The 23,625-nt window shown below is 35.0% G+C and overlaps 1 protein-coding gene and 1 long non-coding RNA gene across 9 annotated transcripts in view; one reads left to right on the forward strand and one right to left on the reverse strand.

Annotated features, from left to right (window-relative positions):
* Nucleotides 1-23,625, reverse strand: part of LOC126762465 (uncharacterized) — a 290,496-nt gene that overhangs the window by 161,072 nt on the left and 105,799 nt on the right. The gene's annotated exons all lie outside the window — the stretch shown is intronic.
* Nucleotides 1-23,625, forward strand: part of LOC126762456 (uncharacterized) — a 132,562-nt gene that overhangs the window by 87,890 nt on the left and 21,047 nt on the right. For all 8 annotated transcript variants that reach the window (XM_050479198.1, XM_050479205.1, XM_050479199.1 and 5 more), the window contains 3 exons: nucleotides 4,997-5,096; nucleotides 5,342-5,363; nucleotides 17,652-17,731. In XM_050479198.1, coding sequence (XP_050335155.1) covers nucleotides 5,001-5,096; nucleotides 5,342-5,363; nucleotides 17,652-17,731 — 198 coding nt within the window. In that variant the 5' untranslated portion in view covers nucleotides 4,997-5,000. The remainder of the gene's footprint in view (nucleotides 1-4,996; nucleotides 5,097-5,341; nucleotides 5,364-17,651; nucleotides 17,732-23,625) is intronic.

The raw sequence follows: 23,625 nt of genomic DNA on the forward strand, positions 1-23,625 counted from the left end.
TTTCAAAATTTTCCAAAAAAATTAATTTTTCAAAAATATTTAAAGAATTAATTTTTCAAAAATTTTTCAAAGAATAAAATAATTAATTATTTTTTTTGAAATTTTCAAAAAATTAAAAAAAAATTTCAACATTTTTCAAAAAAATTAAGAAACTATTTATTCTAAAATTTTGAAATTATTAGTTTTTCAAAATTTCACGCTCAGGTTTCCCCTTAAAGTGAAATTCTTAAACATTCTTTTTCAAATCACATATTCACATATTCCTTGTTTACATTATTTCATTATTTTCGCATTACTTGTACCAAACGTAGACTGACTCAGTCAAACTCAATTGCAGAATTTAATTTATTTTATTATTTTAACAAATTCTCTTTGCGCAGTCAGAAATAGCACTTTGAGTCTTTAAATTAACGCCTGATTTGCTAAAAGGCACATAAAACAGGTAAAAATCCTCAAATAGCAGATGGGAAATCTCTGATAAATATTAAAAGAATTTACTGATAAATGTTAAAAATCTAATGTTAGATTAAAAATGTTGCCTACAGTTAGGAGCAAACTGAGGAAGCTAGTGAGCTATGGTCAATGACCAAATTTTCAACGCTTCTTAAACCGCGTAAAATGCATTTTGTCTATCACAATATGATCAATTTGATTATGGGATTCTTCTCCCAAAATCTGGTGCTACAAACAACCACCTTTGCAATGAGATAATAGACAAGACATTAAATTACAGAAGTATATGCGAGCACATACTTCAAATTCATATATAAACGCAAATCATCAGCTCATGAAGTCATATGCTTAAGTTCGCCAAACAATTTGCGGAAGCCCATATTTAGGATCCTTATAAATGCCACTGAAAGGCAAAAGCCCCACAATTGCACGCGAAGAGTGAAGCATTTGTTATGAGCGCAGTAATTGCGGTAATTTGCGTCAACAGACTGACAATTACGGCGCACTTTTTCGTTAAACTCATTTCACATGACGACGTTAACGCGCTGCTGCAGGTGGACTTGTAATTTAACAGTTATCAACAACAACAGTGAACATTTGCTTTTGTGTGTGTTGAGTGCTTGTTGGCTACGTTCATTTCATGTAATTATTTTTTAAATACTTTGTTAACTCGGCGCAATTATTTATTGACAACTGTACATATGGACTCTGGCTGGTACTTTTGCGCTTAATTATGAATGTGCGTGTCGATGAAGTATGCTCTCAATAGCATTTAAATGAGCACCAGAGTGGAGCATTTATTGAAGGGACTATATATATTAAGAGTGCGTTTGAGACACAAAGACATTGAATATAAAAAGTGTATAAAAAGAACACTTCTGAAAGTTTTCGTTTCAGCTTTCTAATGATCATTCGAAGTGAGGAGCAGAAACAAATTTTTTTCAGGAAAATGACAGTATTTGAAATTATATTATGGAAATATTGAGTAGTCAAAAAAGACTTTTCGTATTTCTAATGAAACCTCAACTTATTTTTTTATTTATAATTAACTTTAATGAACCAAATATGTACTATTTTGTTCGACCACTTTTTGCCATTTTTCCGCTAGAGCCATTATGCCATCGGTGTAAAACTTTTCTTGTTTCTCGGCGAAAAACTGCGACAACTAATCTTCACAGGTTTCTCTTGAAGTCAACTTTACACCATTAAAGGAGTTCTGCATCGATCGAAACAAATGATAGTCCAATGGTGCAAGGTCAGAGCATCAAAACTTCCCAGCCAAGCTCTGCCAGTTTTTTCCGAGTCATCAAAGATGTGTGTGGTCTAGCGTTGTCCTGATGGAAGACGAAAGCTTTCCTGTTGATCACTTCCGGCCGATTTTTCGATTACTCGCTTCAATCTCATCAGTTGTTGACAGGAAAATGTACAATCAATCGTTCGACCAGGCTGGAGCAGCTCTTAGTGGATAATTCCTTTCCAACCCCACCAAACACTCAGCATAACCTTCCAAAGCGTCAATCCTGGCTTTGCGACCATTTGTTGAGCTTCACCACGTTTAGGCCATGATCTTTTTCTCACATTATTGTCGTATTTGATCTACTTTTTATCTCCTGTTACTATTCGCATTAGAAATTCATGTGTGTTTTGTAGCACGGACATACTGAAGACATTTCCCTTATTTTTACTACTACTTTAAACTCAAAGCCAATTAAAACCTAAGCTTAAATTAAATCCAGGTATTAAAAACGCGAAGATCTAACCCTTAATTTCCCTCTCTCTTCTTTACTCAGAAGTAAATTTCAACTTTTGAAGAAAAACAAAAGAATTGCTTCACCATTTCTGCTCTCTCATAAAGCTTTGTGAAAAGCTTCTAAGATATTTATATTAATATAAGCAATTATGTATATTAAATCAAAGCTTTATAAAAATTTTCCACGAAAAATAACAACGTGCACCACAAAGAGCTCTACTACAAAATGTCAAACCGGACACCCGGGCGTATGAGTAACATGGCGGATGAGCAAAGCATGCCGTTTACACACTGAACTTTCCACGTCATCCAACCAATGATTGCAGCAACTCTTTTACGCATAACAGCTGATAGACCAAAAAATATTACTATTTTATTATTGCGCAGACGGATCCTATTTATATACATATGCATATATATCATATGCACAGTTGTGTGTAAAAGCTCTCAATCGACCAGCCAACACATTCACATCGAAAATGTAATTACTGCCTGTGTTCATATGCAATTAACAACCAAAGTACCAGGACGTGGTCCTTCATGCATTGCAGACCATACCACGCCAATAACGGTTCAATTAATTTTCGTTCAACACACACATATATATATATATATGCTTGTTTTTGCAGTGCTTTCCACGAGACAATTAAATAAAAATTGCATATTAAATTCCTTTAAAGAACCTTTTTCGCTCACAATGGAAATATCTGTAAGCGCTTACAAAAACAATGTTGTGGATGAAGCGTGTGTTTATGGAATTCGCGTTGCGTGGAATTTTCATACTTAAAAAACGATCGGCAGCGAATGTGTAATGTTGCGGTTAAGCATTGATGCCCAAACCAAGGAGAATATTTTTATGAAATTTCTGCAAAATGACTTAAAGCAGCGCTGGGAAACGAGCAGCCTGCGCATATTATGCCTTTTATGCTTTTAATGTTTTTTCGGTTTTCACGCGTGCCTGAGCTTCTGCTTCCGCTATTGAATTCTTGCTTCGTCTTCTTCTTCTTTTGCCAACAACATGCCAACTTGCAAGAGTGTAGAGGCCAATAAATGTTTCAGCGCCATGATGAAAAAAGGCACGCAAAACCCTTTAATAAAGTTGAAAGGCAATGTCAGTATGACAAAACGAGGTCGAAAAGTCCGCACAAAGGCCAACCGAGAAAGGGCAAATGGGCTTTATGGCAGCAGAGAAAAGCGCCGAAGCGTTTTAGTACTTTTGTTGCAGCTGTCAAAGAATATCATAATAAGCGTTATTATTGTTTTTATTATTTTTTATTTCTTATTTTTGCACATTTATTATTATGGCGGTTGTTGGGCGCTTGTTTGCGTTTAAAATCTTAATTTGTTTTCAGTGCTGGCCTTTAGTGAAGCTTTCCTTTTTAATAAATATATTAATTTTGGATTAAAAAACGGGTTAACCCGAACAAGACAAACCCTTTCAAGCGAAAAAGATTAAATTTGAAAATACAACATTTGTTAAAAGCAGTCAGCATAGCAGAGCTTTTATAAATAAATGATGCTTCGTTTTAAAAAAAATCGGGAAATTGATTCCGTTATCACTACTAAAAGTATTACTATAGTCAACAGGAATTACTGTAGGAACTTGATAAGACTCTTCACAACTAAAGAGTGAGGACGTTGTCCCAGATCTTCAGTATTGACAGGAGACCAGCAACTTCATTACTTAGGACCTAGGTTTCGCTAATTATAAGAATAGTTAGCTAGAAGCATAGTTGGAATATAGCGAGAGCCACCAGTAAAGTCAGACCAGATAATTTCATTAAGACTGAAAGCAAGAATCTTGAAAAATACATTAAAAAACTTTTACTTCGGTTGCTTCGAGACTACAATACGCTTCACAAAAAAAATCCTTCCAATAATTGTGATCTGTTGTTGAGCTTCACCACACTTGAACCATGATCTTTTTCACACATTATTGTCGTATTTGATCCACTTTTCATCTCCTGTTAGCATTCGCTTCAAAAATGGTTCGATTGCGCGAACTGATTCAGCATCGTCTCCGTAAACTTCACAAATTTTATTGGAGGCTTGCGTGGCATTCTTCCCTTTTTTGTACAAAAATTTCTTCATTATTTTAATTCATTTTTGAAAAGCTGCAACTTTTTTTCAATTTCCTTTTTTTAGCCAAATGAAGCTTAAATTCTCACCTTTCCAACACTATATGGTATGACACAAAATACGAAAAAACTTTTTCGACTACCCAATTTACAAATTAAGACCGATAATAAAAAACAGTCACGACCTCGGAAATATATGCAGACAATAAAAACTGCTCTTTCCAAACAAATATAACAGACATAGGCAACTCCACCATAAATAATTTTTTCACTCAATGTCTGAAAATGTCAAAACGCACGCACACATACATACACTCACATTTATACACCTGGGCAGACACTAAAATTGCCTTAATTTAATACACAATATAAATAAATTGCAACAAAAAACAAAAATGTGCAACAAAAACCATTGAAGAAATGTGTTTAACTTTTTCACACCCCACCGACATGACATTAGCAAAAAAATAACATTTTACGAGCGCAACACAAAGGTTGGCTTGACCCTTTTCGCCCAACACTGACACAATAACAAGCGGCGACTAAATGATTCACCTGCTTGCCACACACGCCACCTGACAGACATACACAGACACATTTTTTATTGCTGCACATTATATTTATATGCGAACACACTCACACACTCACACACATTTATTTGTACATAACGGTTGCAATTTTTTCACTGGAATTTCCGTTTTTGCTTGTGTTTTAGGAAAATGCTGATATTGCTGCCGCTGTTGGGTGTGTTGTTCAACGGTCTCACAACAGCGCATGTTGAGGCGAATTTAAGCTTGGAATTTAAGGCTACAAAGGTGAGTCAGCAAGCAAATTTTATTCACTTCCGCATGAAATTTGTGCCACAAAAAGTAAATTATGTAAAGAAATACGAAGGGAGCAGTGCTGAAAAAACGCTTGGTTGTGTGTGTGTGTTTGAGTGATGTTTATTATGGCCTAATAAGTTACAAAGTCAGCTTTTATAAAAATAAATGTACTAATTTACTCTTTTTTTCATTTTATACGCTGCTTTCACTCGGTGCTTTGGGAATTTTCAACGCAGCTTTTGAGGCAACACAATCCTGGTAAGTCACGAAAATTATTATATATTCATATATACATATTTATGGTACTTATATATTTATTTATTTGTTTATGAAACACTTGCTGCATATATATTTTCATATTTAATAATCAAAGGATTAACTCAAGAGTAAAACAAAAATTATGAGTAATTTATTAGTTTGCAGATTATAACTTGAAACTAATCCAGCTTAACGCAAATGAATATATTATATAGAAAAAAATATAGGCTAGGTTAGGTTAGTCTGGTAGAAATGTCAGATGGAGTGCCGTTACATAGCTCATGAGAAGTAGCCATCATTTAGAATGTCAGCGCTTGGCGTGAGTTTCAATGTTCGAAGTTTTTCATACCTGGCCCCTCAATGCCTTGCTAATGCAAAGCAAGTGCACAAGAGATGCTTTATTGTTTCCCTGATAATTTTTTTTTGATATTTCCTACAGTTTTCTCGATCTCTCAGAACTATTCTGAATTCTTGAATTTTGATTTCAATCAAGTTCTTACAACACTTAATTTCAAAAATGAGCAAAACTTTTCACATTTTTGGCCTACCGCTTTCCATTTTAACCTTTCTTGATGACGTGGCACTCAGTAGAATTAAAGTCGCTTGTTCCTGGCGACACTATCCATTGCTGTCCTGCTTCCAAAGGCTCTTCTAGCTGATGTTGGAAACGAGGTTATGGACTTGATTGCTGCTTGGTTACTTACGTAGATGTTAAGGTGCTGGTCCCACTATCAGTATAATAGTTGCGGGTGGATACTCCTCTCTCCAATGTGTTCTACTACTGGATAGGCAGTGAGCTCTTTACTCTTAGTATAGGCCCTTGCCCTATCTGACATATACGCTAAAATTCCGGTAAATCACTTAATAAATATATTTGACCCACAATAGTCACCTCTCAAAAAGATAAATAGTCAAGTGGATTTGATAAGCTCTTCTCCGAGCCTTCGCTTTCTTTCCCACTTCCGTCATTCCCCTAGACATATTGATTTAGCTAAACAACTCAACACCAGCGCATAGACATTCCAAGAGCACCAATAATGGCACTCAATGCCAATGTAATTCACTTCACTTCAACATACTCGTATTCATATTCCGCATCCGCATATTTTGGATAGTTGCACACGAAAAGTTTTCGGCATCATTTTTACTTTTTAGAAGGCGATGCAAAACATAGAAACTAAATATAACAGTGAGCTAGGCAACCATCAACAGCCCTGCCGTGGTATATATTTATTTTTTTGGTAGCAAATATACAGCAACAATCAGCGTTGCTTTCAGCTAGAGATTTAGACTTGAGCCTTGACCTGAATTGAGAGTGTACGCGAGCTGAGCAACAGCCCACCGGAAGGGGAACGCCGTTACCCGGCTCGAGCGCTCGAGTATCGTGTACATAAATTCAAATATTTTCAGGCAAAGTAAATGCAATTCAACTTGCTTAGTTGCATTTGATGTTTGAGGAAGTTTTTGGGGAAAAACTTTCCAATTTCGGTTATGTAAACTTGGTACGCGCTCACTGCACATACAAAGCCAGGTATGTGAGGTATGAAATACTAACATTATAAATATGGAAATCTAAGATTTTGTTTTGCTAAATTCGTGTAATTTCAGCAACATTTGGTATAATCCACATGTGTGTAGTTGCGTAATGAGTAGTTATGAGCTTAATTGGCTTTGCTTTTGCTAGGTTAGATGCTTCGTCAGACATCCACTCTACCTACTTACCCAGTAGTTTATTTGAGTGTGTGTTAGTTCATAGGAGGAAACTATTTTGTTGGTATTTGCGATGTTTTAGATGTTTTGGTTCTTTGAGTATACATGTGTAAATAGGTAAATCCCCAAAGGTCGCCGTAAGTACAGCTAAAATGTTACTCATACGCCCCAGTGGTCATAAATTTTGCTAAATTATAAGTACTTAAATTCGGCACGAGTATCATATTTATGTTTTACAGAAAACATTCATAGCAGTAGAATAGTTGGAATTTCTTTATTTTTTGTTTTAGAAATATTTTATTAAACTACACAATTTTAAACTCAACTGGCAAAATTTTTTCGTTTAAAAAAATAATAATATAATATTTATAACATAACACACATTAAAACTATTAAAGTTAGTAATAAAACAACATAACACCGCGATACTTAAAATCTAAACCGCCCACAATCAGTGTCATGTATCAACAAATAAATGGCAAATAAATGAAAATAGTTGACGAGCCAGCCATAATTTTATTATAGCCGCTAACAGTGCTCGTATAAATATTTATGACATTTATGATGGAGAAAAACAGCAATAAATCACGTTTTATTATAACAAATATAAATATTTACGGCTTCTCGCTCGTCAGCGAATTTATATAATAATAAAAGCCATATAAGTTCTGCCCGTGGTTGCAACAAAGTTCTTTTACTGCCGCAGAAACCAAGCATATTGCAACTTTAGTGCCAGTTATAATTTCAAATATTTGTTTTGGCGAGAAATGTGCCCACACGTGTGAGGTCTGCGAGAATAATCATATCTGGTTTATTTGAGACAGAGAAGCTATCAAATTTTTGTACTGTTATAATTTGGAAACGGCTTTGCGAAAGCCAAATCAGTGAAAGCACGGTTTCTGAATGTAAATATCGTTATTGAAATTCAAGTCTATAGACAAATGTGTGTTGAAAACCAATTTAATTACATTTATAGTTTATAAGATATATTTATAACTTATTTGTTTTCGATGGCCTTTAAAATATATCTAAGTTTTCTCTGTGCTAATTCATGCTATTTGCAATGGAGTTCTTTAGACTAATATATTCCGATTTACATTTTTCCTGTTTGGCTTCACTGTCGCGTATATTTGTCTAGTTAACTTTCGAATTCTTAAACGCATGACTAGACATGGCATTACCGTTATTTGCATATGAGACAACTTCCAAAAGTATATACTTAAATATTTTTTCATTCCTCTTCACATCTTTGTCTCAACTTGTCAGCACCGCTTCAGCATTTTGCGGATTTTTTTCATTCTTCGAATGTACTGTACGTTGACGAGTTTTTTCGATATTCATTTTCCACTTCCTTTATTTCTTTATATTCCCATTCTACTTGATTACTCCCACGTTCGGTGTAGTAATGCAGACTTAGATTTGTACACTAACTTTTTTCTTTACATACTATACTTCGCAGTAACTTGTGTCTTGGTTGTCAAATAATTTCCAATTCCATAAAAGATCAGCTATAAATGCAGAAGAGAACACTGAGTATAGTCTATACACATGTGTCTATCTAACAGTTATATTTTCACCGTTATATACAAGCCTTTATAATTTTTTATTAAACAATTATATATTTCATTCGGAGAATATGAAGATTTCTCACTACGACACAAAATATACAAAACGATCCATCAAACTCAAGTCCTTGTATGGAAAACTTTTTTATTTAACGAAATTTTGCAAGGATTATTATTCAAGGCAACTATACAGTTTCCGAATCATTTGTTAAGATCGACCACTACTGCATATAGTTGCCATAAAACTGAGAGCGCAAAGTCAAAGAAGTATAAACTTCAACCTAAAATAAATCCAGTTGCATAACGATTAAAGCCTTGCACCTCCACACAGTCAGTATGTAAATTCTAAATTTCAGATCACCCTAATTGTATGTAACTATGTGTAAGAGCTACATATTCAAATAAATCATTCTGCTGTCCAACTCAATTAATTACGCAAAATTAATGCATAAGTACAACAGAAATCTCTTCAAAAATCACCAGTAATCCATCCATGTATCATCAAACAAAATTCCTATTAATTCAGTGTATATCATTTAAATCTTATTGAGTATCCTTGAAATCAATGCCAATCAAATATATACAAAATCATCTTGACTTCGCGAGTGTGTTGACATTTGCGAAGAGGATTATGATTGTAATCGCTTTTCACCAATACATACGCAAGCTTGTCTAACTGCGACAGCAAATGTACTTTCATGCAAAATGCAGAGTGTGTAGATGTGAGTGTTGAAAGACGAACAGACGGATTAAGTCATCTGCTGACCACGAGTTGTCCGCAGGCAATAAGAACTGACGTCGTTAAGCAGCACAGAGATCAAACACAGTCAAGTGTATGGATTGAGAATAGCACAAGTGAAAGAATAATATTATCTTTCTTTGAAATTTTCATAAATAATTTGATTTCAAGAGCTGCAGAGTTCAGCAACCGAAGGTGGGGAGAGAGTGTAAGAAGGAAAAGCAGCTCGATGTTTTGCATATAAGGAAAATAATAATATTAATAAAGCTCTTGACAGTAAGACGAATATGCTGAAGATATTGGAAAATAAGTATAAGTATATTATGCAATAAGTGTATGTTTGTGTATGCTTATGCTAGAAATTGTAAAGGTCAAGTAATCGAATTGAATATGGAAAATGCTGAGCTGCGCAGTACTACTCAATGCATCTGCAAATATTAAAATGTACAAACAAATACACCCTCTACTGAATCCCTGTACTTATGTCTCCCTTTGGATCCCCAGCAATATTTACTTATGCTGATAGCAACAAAGTGATTTAAAACTGACTTGACTTGACTAGCGCAAACAGTTATAAATATTTACATTTCAACAAAATTTTGATTTGGGTCCAGTAAGTTCAGTTTGATAGTCTGGCAGCGGCAGCAGCAGCTAAGCAAGCAGCCAAGATAAGCCATTGCAAAATGCATAAATTAAAATGCAAAGTCGCAATGGAAAATTGTCGAATTAGCTAAGCAAAACAGAACATAATTCTTCCCCAACCTAAAGTGAAATACGTGCATCCTAGAAGTATGCTACGCCAGCAAGACAGAACACGCAGACGGTAGTTGCAAGTTGTTGCTTAGTTCGTCTTGCTTGGTTGTTGTTGCTCTGTGCTAGTGAAGCAAAGTGAAGAGTAATGAAAATACATAATTTATTTGCTGAATATTTTATTGCAACAACACAGAAAGGGTCAGATGTTTACTCTACCGCACTTAGAGAGGAAGCAAGCAGTGAATTAGAAGGGAGGGCATTGTATAAACGTGATAACAGCAGATCTTTCACGTGCGCCTGTGTATGGGGTTAAATGTTGTTTCATTTAAGAAAAATATTTACGAGATTTTAGTTGGCTACAATAGTTAACGCATGTGTGTAAAATAGCTGCCGTGTTTGCCGATAACCATCCTACTGTTAAGTCAAACAGTTTGGCCAAAGGTCAATTCATGATTTCGTTTTTCTTAAAAAGTTAAAGTTTCAAACTTGTAAAAAATATACAGTTATGCAAATTTTCTTAAATGTAATCAAATCTCAGTCACGGGTGCAACCTTTTAATTTGTTTTTTTTTGTTTGTGTAATCCCAAATACCTTGATTAAAAATCCCAGTTACCGGTTAAAATGTTAAAAATAAATTTTTTGTTCAAATACCGGATTGAAATAATGTGTCCCAAATTAGCCATAAAACAACTTTCAATTTCAATTTTCAAAAATTTCAATTTTTTTACTAAATCAGAATTAAAAATCGAAAATTTTATTTTTAATCCAAAACTGTTCAAGTAAAAAATTCGCAACCCTGTCTCCAAATTTCGAAATTGAGATTTTCTTAATTAATTCCAAATATTTTTTTCAAAATTAAAAAGAGAATTTTTATTCCCAAAAATTTGTCTCATTTTTACGACTTAAACTTTCAGAAAGAAACAATTTTTTCAACGCAAAAGTCGAAAATAAATTAAATTATAAATTTAAACTCTTCCGAAAAACATAAAATTTTAAATTCTTTCCAAATAACGGTTTGAAAAAATAAAAAAAAAGAATTCTGTACATAAATTAAATTTTTAATTAAAGTTTTTTCTTAAATCGTATTTAAAATCATCATAGTTAAAAATATTTAATCCCGATTAATTTAGTGCAAAGTTTTTAAGATAATAAATTTGCAACCCACATCTCAACTGGAGACAATAATTTACTTTAAACTTTTAGGACCCTAAATGAAGGCAATGTTTTGTTATATTTTTGTAACAACCAGAAACAACAACTATATCTCGAAGCAATTGGCTCTGTACAATGTCTTCAGGGTCACATATTCTCTCAAATTCGTTTTTTTTTTTGCTTACTTTCACTCTAAAGATTATACGTGCAAAGAACACTCAGTTTAATTCCAAACTAGTCCAATCCCATCAGAGATAGTTATGCAAAGTAGCAATTCCTTGACGACTCACATGAATTTCCTTTGCAATTTTTACCCTAAAGCACTGAGAACACTTTCAAATATTCTTTTCCCCATATTCTATGCACACGTTCTTCCACAACTTTTAGCAAGAAATGTTTGAAAGAATAACTTTTGGTCACACAAATAATATTTCTGGCGCACATCTACTCGGTCATCATCATCGTCATGGTCATGAATGTACCGTAAACCACAAAATTCTAAATAATATTAATAACAACTTTCATAAATTGTCTAAGTTAAAAGTCAAATTGTAAAGTGCACTTTTTAGTGTCCAGGCGCACGTGACCGAAGAAGCAGCTGCGAAAGCATGTAATGGAAAAGTTTGTGAGAACAATTGAAACTGCGGAGCATCGGTGCAATAAGCGGCGCCCAGCAACAATGCTACGGATGCGAATATGCAAGCACATGAGCACAACACATACAGAGACACATAAACAAACACACTCACTCACGCACTGTGTGTGTACGAGTATGTGACTTCATAAGAAGACACGCATGAATACCTTTGAGGCGCAAAACTTTCGTGCTCCAGCAGGAAGGCGCTTGTTAAAGTTGACGGAATTTGTTGAACAATTTCATGTGATATTATAGAAATATATAAATGTGTATCGAAATATTTAATTTTAATAGATTTGGAATGTTAAAATATAGAAATTAAATTAAAGCTTAGTAAATGGAAATATTACTAAAACTCAGATTTGTGACATTTAAGAAATTATAAAACCAAATTTTTTGGCAGTTGATAGGACCATTAACGTACTGCATAATATTTTGCATATTTTTCTAATTACTTAAGTTCGATTAGGAGTATTGAAGCGTTAAAAGATATTCCGCTTACGTAGATTCTAGTGAAACTGATACATCAAACTTGTGTATAAGATATTTTGGAAGTTAAGTTCTGTGATTTATCTCAAAGCTGCCCCAAATATTCCTTTCTTTAGCATCAAGTCATTTAAGATCGTTATACATATAAACCATGTTACCTCGAAATTTTTCTGATAAATTTAACGGAAATATTTGTTTTATGAATCTTAACCCATCAACCATTTAATGTATGTGTATTTTATAAGTATTCCACACTCTAAAATAAGTAAGAAGCAACAATTTATTTTCAAAGTTACTCATACGCACTGCACCCACATGTTAACGTATAGCCAGCAAAACGCGTTCAGGCGTTGGCTTATTTAAAAGTACTCGTGACTTATTTACACAAAAGCAAGACCGTTATTTTTAAACGCCTTGCATATTTCGAAGTGTTTTTGAGGGCCACTAAGTACTGCCGAAACTTTAAGCAAAATATTTATATATAACTAGGCAGCTATTTGCTGGCGCATATGTAAAAAAGACCTACATCTACATACATTAATATTAAGTTGTGAATATATGTGTACCCACATAAACACACATAAATAACTGTGCTTTTAAAATACTGCTTTTTGCACCGGATATATGCGGCAGCACATGACCCAACCATTCGAGGCTCGAGTGGTTGAATATTTTCCTTTCTTTTTTCGTTCATTTTCTCTTTTTTTTTTGTTTTGTACTTGCACAGTTACCTCAATGTACTCACCACTCATGATGGGCATGACATGTCAATGTCAACGGAAGTCTATTTGTGTAATAGTGTAAGTGGCAGCCAGCCAAGCAGGCAGTAAGTCAACTAGCCAGAACAAGTAGTGAACTAAAGCTTAGACAAAAAGCGAAGGGAAAAAATCAACTCGAAAACTTATGTGAGCCTGCATGCACGCCACGAGTGGAATAGAGAAAGATGGAAATTGTTAAGAAAAAAATATGAAATGCCAATAAGGTAATGGTTGAGTGAAGCCACGAGTATGAGGAACTCGTAAGGAGCACATATTTCTCACATATTTCTGTCTGCTTGGGCAAACAGCAGAAAAAGGGAAGGTAGCATGCCGTGTCTGCAGGCAATTATACTTGTATGTGTGTGTTATGTGTTAGGATGGATGTGAGTCGAAAAGGATAATGGCTTTGCTTGGTGTAAAGTTAAAAGGGTTTTCTACTTAATACTTAAAACTACGGTGTTTTCACTTTGGGCTTATAAAAGCAAATAGTGAGTGTAATGCTAGCTGTAATAATAATAATGCGAGTTTGGTTTGGCACATTTATTGTTAGAATACAAGTATTCCTTTCTAAAATAATGAAAATAGTAGCTGGTTGGCTTGGAGGTGTAACATTAAAAAAAAAAAATAAATTATTATAAATGTAAAAATATAAACTGAACATAAGTAATTATTGTTATTATTGTTATTATTACTCTATATTTTTGAAAAAAAATTTTTCTTGTGTTGCGTTAATAATCACAAAAATAAATTTTTTTGGAAAAAAAAATTTTGTTCATAATTGAATTTTGGAAATTAAAGTCACAATTTATTATACTAACACATTCTCTTTTTTTGTGCACTAAACATCTCTAAGCAGCTCTAAAGTTCAATAGAATAAAAGATATTTCGCGCAAAACAGCCTACAATTTCCTATGGATCCTTTGAATTCAGAATCCTTTACCGGCCTCTCACGCTCTCTAAAGCACTACTAAGTACAATCTCATATCAATCTCATATTTTTACTTAAAACCAAATGCATATAGATTTCTAAGTAATAATATTTTACCTTGACATATTGCCAACCATATACACAGATAATGCACATATGTGTATGTGTGCGGTGTGTCTGTGAAAGCAACGCAAATGGTAGAAAGAAGGGGAAATAGAACAAAACCGACTAAAATAAGAAAAGTGAAAGTAATTGGTTAGAAAAGACCTTTGGCATGCATTTGGAAAATTGCACATTTGTTGAAGTAAGCATTAAGCCATGCCGTTGCACACACTCACACACCCATGTGCGCTTCTTAATGTCTCTGTGTTTGTGTGGAAATGTGCGAAGCGTGTGGAAGAGCAATGAGCTGGCGAAGGTGTCGGCAAATGTCGCTTTGACCGGCAATGACAAGCGCATGCGAGAATATTGCAGATTGCGCAATGTAAGTGCTTGCACGCGCACACATACACACACATGTGAGTGAGGGAATGTGTATGTGTATAGAGTTGCATGTACTTGATGCTGCACATTAGTTACGCATACGCCGTGTCGACTGCTGAAATGGCAAACCAAATTTATGGGCATTAGTGTAATGAGATTTTCAGCTATTCAATTTCGCAAAGCATAACGGTAAAATGGCAAATTATTGATTATACGTGCAAAATGACAAATGTACAGAGTCTGACCTGGTGGTGTCGTGTCATATGACAAACGTTATGCTCATAGAGATGGATAGGTATACAAAAGTGATTTCATTTTAAGTGTTTTTTTTTTAATTTTTGGCTTGTTTTATGTATTAGCTATGCATAAGTTTAAACTATTTTTTTTTATATTAGATATTTATTTGAATGATTTTTTCCGGAATAAGTGACATAATTTTGAAAATTTTTCGAAAATTTAGCAAAATATCAAAAATTCGTCGAGGTACTGTATTCGTCAGCTTTCGAATCGAGTAATTACCTTCCAACTTTGCTTTATATACTTTTTCCTCTGAACTTGCTGCACTCAAAGTCAACGCTATGAAATTAAAAAAATCACAGGCTGTAGTTACAACTAACAACAATTTTTTCAGTTTCTGCTTCAAAAGCAACACATAATTTTTAAACATTTCTTGTTTTTTTTTTTTCAAAACACTAGTTGACTGTGTACATAAAGTGACAGGGTACTTAAAAAGTATTTAGTGCGACTTACACTTGTGCTTAATTAAACGCGCATTAAACTTTGGCTAAAACAGAACAAAAACACAAACACAAAAGGCAGAAAAGGCAGAAAAGCAGAAAGGGTGAATGCAGCGCAAGCTGAACAGGCACACAACTTAAAGTCGCACATGTGTGTGTGTGTTACAGAAACACAGTTAAGCACTTGTACAGTACAAGCTCGAAAAGTTTCAAACAGATTATAGCTAAATACGTTTGCTTACCGTTACACTTGTTTAATTCTACAACTCTAAATAGATTTAGCTGCTAATAAGTAAGCTAACTAACTATGTACCGAATGGATGGTTATTGCGTGCAGTATCAGGCTTTAAACAGCAATCAGGCTCAACAACGGCACAGAGGATTTGAAGTTAACAGAGTAGCATTTATCTTAAGCATTTATTTTCTGCAGATTATATAATTAAAACATAATTGTTTGAAAAAGAAATAATAATTCTACTAGGAAGTCAGAGAGACCTGTCCATAGTATCAATTTCATCCAATTTGCCGGGTACGCAAAAAATATGGAAACAGAACAGCTTCAACCAGCAATCGGCGCGATGTGAGCCTTGCTAGCAGCTTGTAGCTCGATAGACCTTTTACGTTTCATTCTAAGCCAGCAGGCTTTCGTTTGCAGAGCTCGCGCGAGGCCCATAGATCCAGCGGCCGTATGCATGAAGACAGAGAAACAGCTGCTCGTTCCCATCGTGGCGGATGCATTTTCTGGCAAGCTCATCGGCTTAAAAATTTTCGACGACTCCGCTGTAGCCAGGCACCCAATGAAGTCTAATATGGAAGTAGCTTGATATCACTGCTAGTGAGAACATTCACACCGCTGACAGTGAGCTCAAAGCTTTCCTAGGTATGTCAATTTGAAACAAGATTTCATTGAGATCTTCCAACAGAATATTCTCCCTCCAAGCTTTCCTTAAGCTTCAATCCATCCATAAAAAAGTTCAATGCGCCTCTTCTCCAACGGCTGCGCCCTACCCACTTATGGTATCTGTTGGAGGTATATGCGCGGATAAGATGCCGCCAGGAGTAGATACCGCCGTCCAAGTTTTCAGGGATGTAGTCGAAGTGAGAACCAGAAACTAAAAATGTCTTGCCAAGTAGATAGAATAAATGTTGACGAACAATACAAATAAAATTAGATTAATTTATATCCTTATAAAATTACAAAAACAAGTTCCACAGTTTTTAAGATATTGTTCTTAAATTTTTTATACGCCCTTTGTCCCCAAGAAACTTCTCATTTGTCAAAACCTCTAAATTCGGATCAATCAGCTTCAGCTTCATACAAACTGAGCAATCCAAATCAAAATAAAAATCATTTTTAGCCATCATTGCTGTGAGAACTGCACCTGCGAAGGATATTATAGCTTCGGTGCAGTCGAAGTTAAGGTTTTTTCTTATTTATTGGTTAAAATTTTATTAATTTCGGAAAGGAAACATCGCATTAATAGTTTTAAATAACTTTGTGCCTTATGCTTAATACTAAGTAGTACAAGGGTATGTACGTATTTAAAGTAAAATATTCCAAAATGTGCCACTTAATGTGGCTAAAGTGTTGCACTGCCACAGTCTTCTGTGTACTGAGTACACAAATAAATAGAGAACTTTTTACTTACATACAAAGCTTAGACATCCACAAAAATAAATACTATATACATACATATGTATATCTAATTCCTCTTACAACTCTATTTTACTAAAAATACTAACATTTGAGCGCTAAAACTAATACAAACTCGTTCCACGACTCCCTTGGCAGGGCGATGTGATAAATAATGGACCACCGCTTGTGGGGCTCCAAGCCATGCGCAGCCAACTTGGATAAATAAAGTAGCAGTGCAACAAAAACAACTGCCATACAATTTCAATTCATTTCGTTTCATTTGAGTTTAGCAACAAAGCAACAACACAACAACAATGCAGCAACAGTGGCCAACAGCTATTTACGTTGTTTTGTCGATTCCTCTGTTGGCTTATGTTATCAAACATGCTGGCAGCACTGTAAACATAGTAAAGTTGTAAATCGAGCAAAATGCACACAAAACCCAAAAGCAAAAACAACAATATTTTCAATTGCATATATCTTCATTTGGTGTTATAAATTTCCTCAATTTTCTCTCTTCTTCTCTTTTTTGCATTCTCCCACTCAACAACTCGCCTGAACCGCCTGAACTGTGCCGCCCGCAACGCAATCGCATCAACGTCATCAACATATCAACACCATTTTTGCTGGCAACAATCAACCGGCAACCCGACTTGTGGCCAACCCGTGTTTGTTGCAACATCTGTGCAACACTGCTGCAGCTAACTGTACAGTTGGCAATACAACATATGCACATGGACAGACATTTAAATTGGATTGTAAAACACAATGTGTCTGTGAGGTAAGTTGACAAAAAGAAGAGGTGGCGTAAGTGTACCAGAAAGATGAGCGGGTTAAGCGCTCTGATGCAGTTGTAGTTGTAGTTGTACGACAAAGAGTTGTTGCACGTGCCAATTTGGCCGCACCTACACATGCTTAGTCGAGGGATTTGAGCAAATTTATATATTTGTCTATTTGTATTCAAACCTACTCCAGCACACATTCATACATAAACATATGCAATGTCATTGTGGCCCTCTCCCTTCATCCGGTATTATTGTTGGCACTTTTATTATTTCAATGGCACAATTTCTACACTTCTTTCCATTTACTTCTGCTTTTTCTTGTTTTGATTATTCTGTCTCTGATTTTTTCTCTATCAATTTCCTCTTTAAATAGATATGTATTTTTCTATTTGGTGTGTAGTTTGTAAGGGCCCTCTAGGAAAAATCAACAGCCTCTAAAGAAGTATTTACACACTGAATTAGTTATACGTATTTAACCTACTAAGGTTTTATATACTCTTATTCTTTGTAAAAAAGATTTCCGAAGTTGTTTTATATACCCTGAACGAGGTACATGATTGCGCCTCGAAATTTGTAACACCCAGAAGGAAACCTGGGAGACCCGATAATTATAAATAAAACTCAAATATTTAATTATTCATCTACTTTTATTTGACCGCCTTCAAAGTAAACCCTACCAGATGTAATACACTTACAACGATCCTCAGTCCTCAAAACTCTTTCCATAAGCACTTTTTTGGGTGACCTTCAGCTCCTTCAACTAATTTTGTTTTATCTCTTCGATCGACTGAAAACAGGAGTGACAATTTTAGTTTTTGGAGCAAGAAAAAATTATACGGAACCAAATCTGGTGAATACAGTGGTTGATTTCACTGTGTTTTTGTCTTTAAATTTGGTCAAAATCGGACTGTTTTTGCTGTTTTTGTATCCACCAAAATCCTTGGAACGAACTCGCGAGAGATATCTTGGCATCACTCTAACAGTTGTCTGACAATTTTCAAGCAGCATATCCTTCACTTTTGTAATATTTTCTCCTGTTGAAGATGTCGAAGGTAATCCAGAACGAGGTATGTCTTCAACGATCTCTCGATTGTCTTTGAAGGTTTTGTATACCTCGTAGGCTTGTGTTTTTGATTAAACTGAATCACTGTAACCATTTTCCAAAATTCGAAATTTTGCACTTGTCTCTTTCTCACCAAGAAGCTGCTCATTTGCGGGAACGACCAATGTGAAAGCATTATAGCATAAAGCTGTCATACAAACTGAACAATCGGAATCAAGTGCTTGTATGGAAAACTTTTTCAATTGAAGAGATATCTTCACAAAATTTGACGCGAGTTGATGTCTAAGACAATAATGCAATGTCCAAAGAAATTGTTTAGATCGGATCAATATAACATATAGCTGTCGGTCGGAATCAAGTTCGTGTAAGAATTTGTTTGTATTTGTGTAAGAGATTCCCGTCGACGCTTTATTAATTATTACACAATTTTTTACGTAATAACTGCCAGAATTATTGTGATTGGTCTGGGTCGTCATATAAGCCTACTTTTACAAAATCCTGTCAATATATCCGCTATGAACACATAAAAAGATTTAATTTAATTTAATTTTGTGAAAATTAAATAAAAATAAAATATAAATTTATAAATTCTATTATGACTTCGGTTAACGGAAATATGATCGGCTATCCTACATATCGCCTGTTTTCAAACCCTATCTCTAAATCAAGGATCCTATTAAAGTGGAAAATGTCAGCCGCTACCTACGAAATCTTGTCCAAATAGGACCGTTCTATGAGAACTACAACTAATTTCCCACTATATTCATACATACATACATATTCGAACTTAAACGAATAACGAAAGTGTACACGATTGTATATTTATATGTACATACATACCTGTATGTGAAGTACTTTATGCCACATCGTCAATGCAACAAATGCCAAAGCGTATTAGAGTAAATTGAATTTATGTGGCAATAGGATTTGCCTGGCATGATGAGATGAGGTGTTCGAGGCACCGCTTGGCTAGAAAAAATGCAGGCGAGTATTACAGGTGTATAACGGTACATGGAAAATAAAATTGTATTCAATTGAGAAATGGTTAAATTCTATCAGGGTAATGAAAAAATACCAAGCTAGCGCTATATGTCCTTGGCATTTGTGTTGCCTTTGAGTGGCAATTTGAGCAGGCAACACGTTTCTAAATTGTCAAGCAATATTGCAACACGTGCGACAAGCAACGAAGTAACTGCATTTAATAAATAAGAATCACAACGGTGTATTCGCTTATTTGAATAAACATTTGAAAGCCCGTGTGCATGTGTATGTATGCATGCATATTCATGAGCTTGTTTCTAGGAATTGCCACACATTAGACGGCTTGTCATTTAGCATTAGCAGCGGCACTTCCAGTGTCAGATCGCTGTCAACACACTCAGCCTTGCTGAAGTAAGGCCCCGTGGCCACTATATTATAATGGGCGGTGGTTGTAGTTGTTGTTGCTCGTGAACAGACATTTTCAATTAACTCGGAATTATATTTTGCCAACTGATTGCAAATTTCGATTAGCCACTCTAGGCTGACCAATGACATCCAGCACTTATGCAGACACACATACATGCATTTGTACATATGTGTATGCCTTACTTAAGCCTACAAAGATAAAAAAAACGTATTTGAATTCAGAGATGTCCTTAATTATTACAATTTTTAATTGTGTACGATTTTTAACTGGTACGACTACCTGTTGACTAACAGATAGATGTCAAGCGTTTTGTGTCATGTCCGTAAACAAGATTTCTTAATTAAAAATCTTTGCATGCGAAACAACTGCTCTGAGCTTCTGAGTTCTTTTCTAAAAATGTTGAAAAGTGTTTTTGTAAACAACTTTCTTTTTTTTTTACTAAAATGCAATAAATCTGCTTCTTTCTACGATAAGCTCAATTTGTGTGGCATTGCTGTCAGGAAAAGTTCTTATGAACCAATTTTTTCTATCGAATCAATGGAAGAAAAAATATTTCAATGAGCCTAGAAATCTTTCTTTAGTTTCTGAATGTCTGGATTTTCCTTCCTCTTTCACTTTTGCTATTCCATTTCCAAAGTTTAATACTAATTATAGGTAGGTAGGTAGGAGTGCTGCACTCAAACCATTGGCGCTCTCAAAGAAACTTCTTATGTCCGCTATGCTTTTTATGGGCAGCCATTCCAGGTATGGTACTTGATATATTTCAAGTCTTCTATATTTATCTAATATTTATAGCGAGTTACTAACTATGTAAAACAACTGGATAACTGACCTGTAAGCACCGATATCCACATAATGGAAATCGTAGTCAACATGAATGATTTAAATTTTTTAACTTACCTATTTTAAATTAACTAACAACATTGTTCAAAACTTAGGTTCAAGGTTGCCTCTCGGCTACAACGTTCGTTTGGAGCCATATACTACTGTGATCAAATTGAGAGGTGAATCATTTATACTTCGCGTGTTTTTCAAATCGGTAATTTTTATACTCTCGCAACAATGTTGCTAAGGAGGGTATTATAGTTTTGTTCACATAACGGTTGTTTGTAAAACTAAAAGAGTCAGATATAGGGTTATATCTACCAAAGTGATCAGGGCGACGAGTAGAGTCGAAATCCGGATGTCTGTCGTCTGTCCGTCCGTCCGTCTGTCCGTCCGTCCGTCCGTCCGTCCGTGCAAGCTGTAACTTGAGTAAAAATTGAGATATCATGATCAAACTTGGTACACGTATTCCTTGGCTCCATAAGAAGGTTAAGTTCGAAAATGGGCAAAATCGGCCTACTGCCACGCCCACAAAATGGCGGAAACCGAAAACCTATAAAGTGTCATAACTAAGCCATAAATAAAGATATTAAAGTGAAATTTGGCATAAAGGATCGCATTAGGGAGGGACATATTTGGACGCAACTGTTTTGGAAAAGTGGGAGTGGCCCCGCCCCTACTAAGTTTTTTGTACATATCTCGGAAACTACTATAGCTATGTCAACCAAACTCTACAGAGTCGTTTTCTTCAGGCATTTCCATATACAGTTCAAAAATGGAAGAAATCGGATAATAACCACGCCCACCTCCCATACAAAGGTTATGTTGAAAATCACTAAAAGTGCGTTAACGGACTAACAAAAAACGTCAGAAACACTAAATTTTACGGAAGAAATTGCAGAAGAAAGCTGCACCCAGGCTTTTTTTAAAAATGGAAAATGGGCGTGGCCTCGCCCACTTATGGACCAAAAACCATATCTCAGGAACTACTCAACCGATTTCAATGAAATTCGATATATAATATTTTCTTAACACCCTGATGACATGTACGAAATATAGATGAAATCGGTTCACAACCACGCATTCTTCCAATATAACGCTATTTTGAATTCCATCTGATGCCTTCTCTGTATAATATATAGTACATTAGGAACCAATGATGTTAGCGGAATAAAACTTTACACAAATACGGTATTTGAAAAATATGTAAATGACGTATAATGAAATCTCGATTATCACTTTATCATGCGAGAGTATAAAATGTTCGGTGACACCCGAACTTAGCCCTTCCTTACTTGTTTTCTGTAAGTTTGTAGTACTGTTAGTGGCATCTATGCTAAATTTTGATATTCATTAGTATTTGAGCTATGCGTCGTTTTGTGAGGTTCTAAAAGTGAATTCTTCGATTTTTAGTATCTCTGAAGTTATGAACAAAGAAGTGTGATAATGCACCATCTCATACTGCATTGGTTATTCGTAACATTTCGCTACATTTTCAATTAATATCATGCCGCAAATTCTCATGACCATTCCGATGACAGCGTTTTGACTCATTTGAGGATATAAAAGCAGAATCGAAGAAGGCGTGATGGCTATCACGACGGAGGATTTTTCCAAGTGCTATGATGACTGGAAAGTTCGTTCGGGACGGGATTACTTTGAAGGAGATGAAATGGACAAAATGGACAAAATTCACCTTTCAATTTGATCACAGTAGTAAAATAGGGGTGTAAGTTAAAGGAGGTTACATACCAAATTTTCGATGCACGCCCTTATACAAATTGTTCACCAAAATGATATTATTTTCTTCGCAGATAATTACAAAGTCGACAGAAAAGCAGAATGTAAAGCTAATGCTGTTTTGCACCCCAACACATAAAGGGTCGACCATCATGTTAAAACGAAATGGAACACAAAGTTGTATCACAATGAGTCTTGTGTTTTTTTGTTTTTGTTACACAGATCAATTTAAGCCATTTATGACTTCAACAAAATGTCGGCCAAATGTCCACTACCGCTTCGTTTTCATATCTCCACCTGTTTTCACCAACTTTCGATGACTCAAAGCAGCATTTCCGGTATAGCACGCTGAATGTTATCTCAAGATCCTCGAGCATTACTGGTTGATCGGCGTAAAGTTTTCATTTAACATTCCCTCAGATAAAATAATCTAGAGACGTTAAAGTTCATGATCTTGCCAGCCAATTAACTTAACAATTTTTCGAAGTTAAAGAGAATTTGACTCATCTCAATATCAAACATTTTTTTGACGAAGACATTAAGCTAAAAATGGGTCTCACATTAGTAAACCATGTTTTGCGCGAAGATCTCTTACAGTAGCTGCCGAAGAACGTGAAATTGCACAATAGTTTTGGACAGTGTTTCTAGTTGTATCAAAATGAAACGTAACATTATGAATATCAACCTTTTCCCAAATATATGTATATGTAGATATTCGAATAATGCACACAATCTTTTGTGTTCTGACCGGATTACAGCTTCATGCGGTTAACTGGAGTATCAGATAAAAATATGATGAGCATAATTAGGTCATGTCATTGAAATACGCTCATTTCTTCATCAATTATTTTTTT

Source organism: Bactrocera neohumeralis, chromosome 6 (genome assembly GCF_024586455.1).
Source record: "Bactrocera neohumeralis isolate Rockhampton chromosome 6, APGP_CSIRO_Bneo_wtdbg2-racon-allhic-juicebox.fasta_v2, whole genome shotgun sequence".
In the NCBI taxonomy this organism is placed as follows: Eukaryota; Metazoa; Arthropoda; class Insecta; order Diptera; family Tephritidae; genus Bactrocera; species Bactrocera neohumeralis.